This window comes from Alexandromys fortis, unplaced genomic scaffold (genome assembly GCF_014885135.2).
Source record: "Alexandromys fortis isolate MF-2015 unplaced genomic scaffold, M_Fortis_MF-2015_v1.1 scaffold_227, whole genome shotgun sequence".
Lineage (NCBI taxonomy): Eukaryota > Metazoa > Chordata > Mammalia > Rodentia > Cricetidae > Alexandromys > Alexandromys fortis.
In genome coordinates, this window is record NW_026068109.1 from 2,096,403 (window position 1) to 2,107,216 (window position 10,814).

The 10,814-nt window shown below is 46.2% G+C and overlaps 1 protein-coding gene across 1 annotated transcript in view; it reads right to left on the minus strand.

Moving 5' to 3' along the window:
* Positions 1–10,814, minus strand: part of Kpna7 (karyopherin subunit alpha 7) — a 30,059-nt gene that overhangs the window by 561 nt on the left and 18,684 nt on the right. The window contains exons 9-11 of the mRNA XM_050124409.1: positions 6,533–6,766; positions 5,536–5,718; positions 2,716–2,862 (exon numbers count right to left, since the gene is read on the minus strand). Coding sequence (XP_049980366.1) covers positions 2,716–2,862; positions 5,536–5,718; positions 6,533–6,766 — 564 coding nt within the window. The remainder of the gene's footprint in view (positions 1–2,715; positions 2,863–5,535; positions 5,719–6,532; positions 6,767–10,814) is intronic.

A 10,814-nucleotide genomic window follows, 5' to 3' on the forward strand; every position in this document is an offset into this window, starting at 1 on the left:
TCTCTCTCTCTCTCTCTCTCTCTCTCTCTCTCTCTCTCTCTCTCTCTCTCTCTCTCTCTCTCTCTCTCTCTCTCTCTCTCCTGGGGCTCCCTCCTTACTTCTGCACCACTGGGATGACAAGTGCAGTCTGGGATTGCAGGATTGCAGACATATGCCACCATGTCTAATTTTTTTAAAGAGGGATTCTCATGTCAGCTAGGCTGGCCTAAAATTTCTACTGTGCCTGCCTCTGCCTTCTGAGTGCTAGGATTATAGGTGTGGACCCCATCATCACTGGGTTCAGCTTCATTTTAACAATTAAAATTTTACGTGTGTGTGCACGCACATAAGCAAGCAAGCACGTGTACACATTCCACAGCCTTGTGTGGAGGTTGGAAGATAGCTTGTGGGAGTTTACTCTTTCACTGAGTAGATCCTGGGACTTGAACTCAGATCATAGGTTAGTTAGGCAGCAGCATCTTTACACACCCAGCCACTTTACCAGTACCATCTGAAGGATTTTTAAGCTTGCTGCCACTGAGAACATCCATTTCCATCCTCCCAAACTGAACTGAAACTCTGTTCCCATTTAACACTAACTCACACCTTCTACCCCACCCAGCCTCTGGGACCCACCATTCTGTCCTTTCTGTTGCTTATGAGTTTGCTCGCTCTCAGGACCTCACAGAAACGGAATCAAGCAAGATTTGCCCTTTTGTAACTGGCCTTGTGTGTATATGTAGTATGTGTGCCTACCTGTGTGTAAATGTTCACATGCACTTACAGAGACCAGAGGTTGACTTCAGGAGTCTTACTCAATCACTTGCTACCTTAGTCTCTCACTGAGTCTGGAACTCACCAGTTTGGATAGACAGGGTGGCCATCGGCCTGTCTCTGCCTTCCAAATAATGGGTTTACAAGTGCATGCGCTAAGCCCAGGTTTTTACATGGAGGCTGGGCTGTAGCTGAGGTCCCCCCATGTTTGTCTGGCAAACACTTTACCAACTAAGTACATCTCCAAAGTCTCCACGGCCTTGAACTCTCCACGCAGCCAAGGATAGCCTTGAACCCCTGACCTTCTGTGTTTGCTTCCTGGGTGCTAGGGTTACAGTCTAGTGTCATTGCCCCCAGATAACTTTTATGTGATGTATATTTTACCACTAGACAGATCTTCATGAAAACTGTTATCTGATCCCCCTTTCTCAGGGTGGCAAGACAACTCAGTTTGTGGAAGAACTCATCCCCAAACTATTCTAGAAGAAGACAAAATTCAGTCAGGGACAAAATGGTTTTCCAACAGATGGGCCAGGCTGCATTGTTTGCATTCTTAAATAGGAAATCATCTTAAGTGTCCTGTCCCTTCCCTTCCCATTCCTCTGCTTCAGCTACAGTGCCAAGAAAAAGACAGTTTCAGACTGGAAGCAAAGAGATAAACTCCTATGGGTGCAGACTGGCTTTGTGTGCAGTAGGGAAGCCAAAGGCCAGCCTCAGTCATGGTTCCTCAGGGCCTGTCCATGTTGTTTAACAGTGTGTGCATGCATATATGTATGTGTGCGCGTGTGTACGCGTGCATGTGCATGTGCGTGCATGCATGTGTGTGCATGTGTGTATATGTGTGTGCATGTGTGCACATGTGTATGTGTGTGCATGTGTGTGTGTGCGTGTGTAAGAGGATAAGGGGTATGTTGCTATAGCATGCATGAGGTCAAAGGCAACTTTCAGAGTCATTTCCCCTTTCTACTGTGTGGGACCCAGGGGTTGAACTTCAGTTGTCAAGCTTGACAGCAAGTGCCTTTGCCCAGTTGTGCTCGATAGTTCTAGGACAATCTGGCAAAGGCTAGGATCATTTGAGAGGAGGGAATCTCAATTAAGAAAATACCTCCAGCCAGACAGTGGTGGTAGCAAGCCTTTAATCCCAGCACTGCGGGACCCACATTAAAAAGCCTGATGTAGTAAGGTGGTGGTACACACACCTTTAATCCCAGCACTGAGGAGGCAGAGGCAAGCAGATTTCTGTGAGTTCGAGGTCATCCTGGTCTACAGAGTGAGTTCCAGGACAGCCAAGGCTACACAAAGAAACCCTGTCTCAAAAAAAAAAAAAAAAAAACTTTTAAATTAAAAAAAAAAAAGAAAGCAGGTTGAGCAAGCCATGAGGAGCAAGTCAGTAAGCAGCGGTTCTCCACAGTCTCTGCACCAGCTCCTGCTTCTGGGTTTCTGCCCTGTGTGAGTTTCTGTCCTGACTTCCTTCTGTGATGAACATTGATGTGGAAGTGTAAGTCAAATAAACCCTTTCCTCCCCACACCCCTGCTTTTGGTCATGGTGTTCCTGACTATCACAACACTGGTCCATCTCACCGGCACCCCACATCGTTTTTGCTGTTGTTTTGCGAGATAGGCTCTCATGCTGGATTGGAACTTCATTTGGCTAGACTGGCTAGCCAGGGATCAAACGTCTCTACCCACCCAGAACTGGGATCCTAAACATGTTTCAACATCCCTGGACTTTTCACATGTGCTCGAACTCAGGTTCTCATGCTTGCATAGCAAGTGCTCGACCAGCTGAACCGCCTCCCAGCTCACAAACAAGCTTCTTGATACTCGAAGGCCACAATGAAGAACAGGAGCCAGGAAGGCAGCCAGTTAAATTCAGGAGGGTGGGAAGAGAAGTCAGCCTGAGAGCATTAGAAGCACGGCCACCAAGAGGTGGCCCTAGGACGTGGGGCCCTTGTTACTCACCTCACCAAAGTGTTTCTCAATAATGTTCAGGGCACTCTGGCTAATATGGCAATTCTGGTGGAGCTGTAAGGACTCGATTTTTCCAATACCGCCAAATTCCTCTATCAGAAGACACAGGTTTTCCTTCTCATGCAGCTTGTCTGCCTCCTGAGGATGGATGGGGACCAGCAAAGAGACCATCAGACACTGAGTGTGCTGGAGGGTGGGAGCTTTCCTAGGTAGAGACAGACCTGTTCCAGCAGGAGTGGCCACGGACCCATTGGAAATGCCAAGATTTCCCTCTCGTTTCATTAATTTATTTTCTCAATCATGCATGTGCACATTTATTCACAAATTCTCATTCACAAAATCACCCATGAAGTCATTCATTCACAATAATCTCGCATGAATTCATTCACAAACTCTCCCATGAATTCATTCACTCACAAATACATTCATGAAATTCACCCATGCATTTACTTGTTCACACATTCACTTTTCTACTCAAAATGTATTCAACATTAGAGAATACAAACATAATAAATATAAAAATGCTTTTGTCCAAAGCATTAAAGAATTCAAAATGAAAAATATTCAATAAAAAAAAACCAAGTGTAAGTCAGGTGGTGGTGGCCCAGGCCTTTAATCCCAGCACTCAGGAAACAGAGAAAGGCAGATGTTTGTGAGTTTGAGGCCAACCTGGTCTGCAGAGCAAGTTCTAGGACAGGGTCCAAAGCTGTAGAGAAACCCTGTCTCAAAAAACCAAAACCAGGGGCTGGAGAGATGGCTCAGAGGTTAAGAGCCCTGGCTGCTCTTTCAGAGGTCCTGAGTGCAATTCCCAGCAACCACATGGTGGCTCACAACCATCTGTACTGAGATCTGGCGCCCTCCTCTGGCCTGCGGGCACACATGGAGGGAGAATGTTGTATTCTTAATAAATAAATAAATCTAAAAAAAAAACCCAACAAAACCAATACTGGGCACATGCCTTTAATCCCAGCACTCAGGAGGCAGAGGCAGGTGGATCTCTGTGAGTTAGAGGCCAGCCTGGTCTATAGAGTGAGTTCACAGTACAGGCTCCAAAGCTACAGAGAAACCCTGTCTCGGAAAAAAAAAAAAAAAAAAAAAAGACGAACAACAACAAAACAAAAACCCCTCAACTCCTTACCCTCCTCTTCTTTCCACCCCCTAAGTGTGGGCATGACAGGCACACCCAGCTCAATCATTAAAGGAATTCACAGTATCAGTGCCTGATGTTCATCCCTTCTCCTTTGTGACTGTCCTGAAGAAATGTTATCCTGTCTTAAAAGATTTATGGTGCTTTTCAAACCTGTCCTATCCTCCTTTGACTTAATCCCCGATGGCTCACCAGATCTGTTTTAAAAGTTTGATATAGGGAGGCTGGAGAAATGACTTGGTGGCTAAGAATATTGATTGGTTTTCCAAAGGACACGGGTTCAGCTCCCAGTGCCCACCCAGTGGTTCATAACCATTTGTAACTCCAGTTCCAGAGGATCCCATGCCCTCTTCTGACCTCTGCAGGCATGTGGTGCACAGGACATACATGCAGGTAAAACACCCATTCACATAAAATAAAAATAAATCAGTCCTTAAAGAAAAAACTGACACATGGTGATGCCTTCCTGTATTCTCAGTATTTCAGAGGCCTCATGATGCGGAAGGGCTACCATGTAAACCTGCCTGGGCTCCATAAGGAGACCCTGTCTCCAAAGCAAAAATAATAATAATAATAATAATAATTCAGGGCTGGAGAAATGGCTCCGTGTTTAAAAGCACAAACTACTCCTACAGAGGACCTGAGTTCAGTTCCCAGCACCCACACCAGGTGCCTCGCAACTCCAGCTCCAGGGGAATCTGATGCCTCTGTCTGCACCCGCACTCACATGCACGTGCCCACGCACTTAAAAATAAAGCTTTTTTTTTTTTAAATAAAAAAGGACTAGTAACTTCTTTTTAAAGAAAGGGGTTCTCTGTATAGCCCTGGCTGTCCTGAAACTCACACAGCAGACCAGGCTGGCCTCAAACTCAGCTTCTCCTGCCTCTGCCTCCCGAGTTCTGGGACTAAAGGCGTGTGCCACAGTGCCTGGCACTGGCACAGCTCTGTAAACAGAGGGTGTTTCTGCACCCTCTGTTCTGCGGGTTTCTCAGTCTCAGGCGGGATAAACCCACATCTTCACCAGCCAGCCTCCCCTGCCCCCCAACCCATGCCTTTGGTTCACTCACTCACTCACTCGTTTATTCATTCGGAGTCAGGTAACCCAGTCTGGCACTAACTTGCTATATAGTTGAGGGTGACCTTGAACTCCTCACCCTCCTTACCTCAACCTCCAGAGTGCTGGTATTATATATAGGCCTGTAGCAGCCTGCCTAGGCTATGTGGTGCTTGGATAGAACCCAGGATGGAACCCAGGGCTTCACACATGCTAGGGAGGCATGCTAACAAATGTGCTACATCCCAGCCCAACTTACTTGTGCTACTTAAACTTTTTATTTATTTATTTATTTATTTATTTATTTATTTTTGCTACTTAAACTTTTTACATTCATTTTCTCTCTCTCACCCGCCACCCCTTGTGTATGCATCAGCACATGCACCATTGCACATGTGTGGAGGCCAGACGACAACTCGTTGAAGCCCCATCTCTCCACACAGCCACATGGGTCCTGGGGACTGAACTTGGGTGGTCAGCTTGGAAGCAAGCACCCTTACCCACTGAGCCCTCTGGCCCCCACCCCAGCAACCCCACTGCCATATCTCTGAGAAGTACGCTCACATGCTCACTGTCTTCGGGTCTAAGACTGCCATTCAGAACAGCTTACCTGGAGAAAGTAAGAAACGATGTCAAGGACGATGGTGATGATCTTCATGTCTGGAGCAGTGAGCAGATTTAGCAGTGGCTCCAGGACTCCTGAGTGCACAAGCATGCTCAACTGGCTCTGAGAGGCCCCTGTTGCGAAGTTTGCCACAGCCCACACAGCTTCCTTTTGGACCCTGAATTCTGCCTGCAAGGACAGGGGGTTTGCCTTCTCTACAGTGCCAGGGTCATCATAAAGCGATGCTGACTTGACTCGTGCTTTGTTGTTGTTTCTATACATTTTTGAGACAGGCTCTCATGTAGCCCAGGCTGGTCCCCAACTTGCTGTAGAGATGAGGAGGACCTTGGACTTCTGGCCCTCCTACCTCCTCTTCCCAAATGCTGGCCTTACAATGAGAACCAACATGCCTGGTTTATGTGGTACCAGCACTCAGTCCCAGGGCCCTGTGTATGGTTGGCGAGCACTCTACCAACAGAACCACACCTTAAGCTTTTAAAAATAGGGTTTCACAAGCTGCAGAGAATCCCTGTCTCAAAAAAAAAAAAAAAAAATAGGGTTTCACTATATAGCCAAGGCCACCCTGGGACTATGTAGCCTAGGTAGGCCTTCAATTTATAATCCTCCTGTATGTTAGGATTGCAGGTGTGTGCTTCAGACCTAGTTTAACTTGGTTTACTCTCCAGGACAGATGTAAGAGCTGAGCTTATATATGAAATTTATGTCCCATGCTCTGACAACCTGCCTTCAATTCATCAGAACACAGAATGTGAGCAGAACCATGAAGTAGGCAGACTGACTCCCACAGGACACATTTTCTTAGACAGGGTCTCACCTGGCTCAGACTGGCTTTCCAAGCACAGTGTAGCCACAGAAAACCTTGAACCTTTGATTATCCTACTTCTATCTCTCTTCATGGGAGTGCTGGGGATTGAACTCAGGTCCTCATGCTTGTACAACAGGCACTGTACAGACACTCTCTCTCCCCGGCTCCACCACTTACGTTTTTTAGTAGGGCTACCAATGGGGGCAGCAGGTTACACGCGATCAGTTGCTGGATGTGGTGTCTGGGCCCAGCAGCCACGTTGCTCACAGCCCAGGCAGCTTCCTTTTGGATGGAGGACTTTGGGTGTCTCAGGAGCTGACCCAGTACCTTCAGCATACCAGCATCAATGGCCATCTGGGTCTGCAGATCTGTTCCTGTGACAATGTTACCCAATGTGCGGAGAGAAGGGGTCTAGAAGGACCAAGACAAGCGCCTACGTGTCACAATGTGTCCCAATTCAGGAGTCACGTGCTGAGTTTTGCACCCAGTAATATCTGGAAGTTGGTGGGGTTTTATTCGGCCAGCATACCCGCAGCTGCTTTTACATAGTCTCAAGTACTTGTTTGTTTCCCAAAGGGTTCTGAGTCAAGGTGGCTAGATAAGGGAACTATGGGTAAATGATGGTATAGTGGGAGCTGGTGTGCAGCTACAGGTAGAGTGCTTGCCCAGCATGTGTGAAGTTCTGTGTATATAAACCTGGCATGGTGCTGCCCACCCCCCCCCCACCGGTAATCCCTGTGGGTGGGAGATGGAGTCAGTGGGTCCCAAAGCTCAAGGTCCTTCTTGGCTATTTAATGAATTTAAGGCTAGCCCGGACAGATTCAATGCAATGCCCATCAAAATCCCAGCAAAATTCTTCAAAGACCTCGAAAGAACAGTACTCAACTTCATATGGAAAAGCAAAACACCCAGGATAGCCAAAACAATCCTGTACAATAAAAGAACTTCTGGGGGCATCACAATCCCTGACTTCAAATTCTACTACAGAGCTACAGTCCTGAAACAGCATGGTATTGACATAAGAACAGACAGGAGGATCAATGGAACCTAATAGAAGACCCAGATATCAATCCACACATCTTCAAACACGTGATCTTTGATAAAGAAGCAAAAAATATCAAATGGAAAAAAGAAAGCATATTTAACAAGTGGTGCTGGCATAACTGGATATCAACATATAGAAGAATGAAAATAGATCCATATCTATCACCATGCACAAAACTCAAGTCCAAATGGATCAAAGACTTCAACATAAAGCCAGCCACACTGAACCTTATAGAAGAGAAAGTGGGAAGTATACTTAAATGCATTGTCACAGGGAACCACTTCCTAAATATAACCCCAACAGCACAGACACTGAGAGAAACAATTAATAAATGGGACCTCCTGAAACTGAAAAGCTTCTGTAAAGCAAAGGACATAGTCAACAAGATTAAATGACAGCCTACAGAATGGGAAAAGATCTTCACCAACCAACCCCACATCAGACAAGAGGACTGATCTAAAAAAATGTACAAATAACTCAAGAAATTGGTTATCAAAAGAACAAATAATCCAATAAAAGAATGGAGTACAGACCTAAACAGAGAACTCTCAACAGAGAAATCTAAAATGACTGAAAGACACTTAAGGAAATGCTCAACATCCTTAGTCATCAGAGAAATGCAAACCAAAACAACTCTGAGATTCCATCTTATACCTGTAAGTAAGAATGGCCAAGATCAAAACACTGATGACAACTTATGATAGAGAGGTTGTGGGGAAAAGGGAACACTTCTGCATTGGTGGTGGGAATGCAAGCTGGTACAACCTCTTTGGATGTCAGTGTGGCAATTTCTCAGAAAATTAGGAAACAACCTTCCTCAAGACCCAGTAATACCACTTTTGGGTATATATCCAAAGGATGCTCAATCGTGCCACAAGGACATGTGCTCAACTATGTTCATAGCAGCTTGTTTGTCATAGCCAAAACCTGGAAATAACCTAAATGCCCCCTCGACCGAAGAATGGATAAGGAAAATGTGGTACATTTACACAATGGAGTACTACACAGCAGAAAAAAATAACCACAGCTTGAATTTTGCAGGAAAATGGATGGAGCTAGAAAACATTATTTTGAGTGAGGTAACCCAGACACAGAAAGACAATTATCACATGTACTCACTCATAGGTGGGTTTTAAACATAAAATCAAGAAAGCCATCCTACAAAGCACAATCCCAGAGAACTTAGACAACAATGAGGACACTAAGAGAGACTTACATAGATCTAATCTACATGGGAAGTAGAAAAAGACAAGATCTCCTGAGTAAATTGGGAGCATGGGGAGCTTGAGGGAGGAGAGGGGCAGGGAGGGAAGCAGAGGAAAATGTAGAGATCAAATATCAATAAAAAATATATTTAAAGAAAAAAGGCTAGCCCGGACTATGTGAGACTCTGCTTTAAAAAAAAAAAAAAGAAAATTCTGCTGTCCTGTTTTTGTTTAGGCATTTTGAGACAGGGTCTCTCATGTAAATTCAAGTTGGTCTTGAATTCATTATGTAGCCAAGGACACCAAGCTTTTGATCCTCTTGCCTTTTTCTGGAGAAAAGGTCTCACCTCACACTGGTCTCAAACTCAGTAGATAGCCGAGGATGACCCTGAGCTTCCTGATCCTCCTGTCGCCTCCTCCCACCCCCTACATTCACAGAACTGGGGATGGAACCCAGGGCTTCCTGAGTGCTGGGCGAGCCCTACTATCTACTGAGCACAGCCCTATCCCTGGCCTTGAACTCACAATCCTTTCCTAACCTCTGCTAGGATCGCAGGTGTTCACCAGGAATCCGAGTCCATCTTCCTAAACTCTCACCTGGGGAAACTCGCAGCTGATTGCGGAGTCTGCTGCGCACGCACGTTGGTGCTGACTCCAGGCTTTGGTTGTGTATTAAACTGGAGCTAATGAGCACCCCCTGTCGCATCTCCACGTGTTCACCAGCCTCTTTAAGAAGCTCAGAGGATCCCCAGGGTGGTCTGTGGTGACAGCCTCTCAGGGGAGCTGACTGTGGAATGGCTCTCTTAGTGCTGCAGTGGCAGCCCCCCGTGAAGGCTCTCAAGAGTGCCAGGTTTCCACTATCAGGCTAGCCTGCCACTCACCTGAGGGACAGACTAAGCACTACAGCCTTGTCCAGATAATACCAACTGGGCCTCAGCACTTCTATTAAAAGTTGCTTCCCTGGAAAGGTGAAGATAGCTCAGTGGATAAAGGTGCCTTGTAGTCTCAGGCCTGCTGATGGGAATTGGATTCCCTGGGCCCACGTGGTGAAGAGAGAATGGACTCAGGAAACTCGTCCTCTGCCCTCCACACATGCATCGTGGTATATGCTCACCCCACACATAATAAATACATAAGTGCTTAAAGGTGATTTTTTTTTCCTTCATGGAGCCCAGGCTAGCCTCATATTTGTGATCCTCCTTTCAGCCTCCTAAGTGCAGTTACAAGCATCCAACAGCAGACCTGGCTGCTTCTCTCCTGATATTCTTCACTCTCCCTGCCCCCTGCCCCTGCCCCCAAACTCACTTTGCCATCTGGAAAACACTATGGTAATCTCAGAAAAGAAGCCACTAAAAATGTGTGTGGTACAATAAAAATACAGTGGCTGAGAGGGGTCAAGGTAATGGAGCCAGATGGAATAAGAGATAGTGTCAGCACTGGGAAGGTAGAGACAGAGGATCACGAGTCTGGGGTTCTCAGCTAGAGACTGAGGTCCAGGCCAGCTTGGGCTACATAAAACTCTCTATATTAAAACAAAGCAAAACAAAACAAAACAACAACAACAACAAAAAAAAAAACAGCCAGCATGGTGCTAGACGCCTTTCCCACACTCAAGAGGCAGAGACAAGTAGATCTGTGAGTGTAATATCAGGTCTAAGTAATGGAGTCCAGGCCAACAGGGGCTACACAGTGAGACTGTCTTTCTCTGTGAGTCAGTTTCTCTCTGTGTCTGTCTATCCCTCTCTGTGTGCATGTCTCTGTCTCTGTGTGAGTATGTCTGTTTGTGTATCTGTCTGTGTGTGTGTCTGCCTTCTATCTTTGTCTTCTGTCTGTCTGCGTGCCTTTGTGTATGTCTATCTGTCTGTATTTCTCTGTGTGTTGTCTATCTGTCTTGGTGTATGTCTCTGTCTCTGTGTGTCTCTGTCTCTGTGTGTCTCTGTCTCTGTGTGTCTCTGTCTCTGTGTGTCTCTGTCTGTCTCTGTCTCTGTCTCTGTGTGTCTCTGTCTCTGTGTGTCTCTGTCTCTGTGTGTCTCTGTCTCTGTCTGTCTCTGTCTCTGTGTGTCTCTGTCTCTGTGTGTCTCTGTCTCTGTGTGTCTCTGTCTCTGTGTGTCTCTGTCTCCGTCTGTCTCCATGTCTGTCTGTCTGTCTGTCTCCATGTCTGTCTGTCTGTCTGTCTCCATGTCTGTCTGTCTGTCTGTCTCCATGTCTG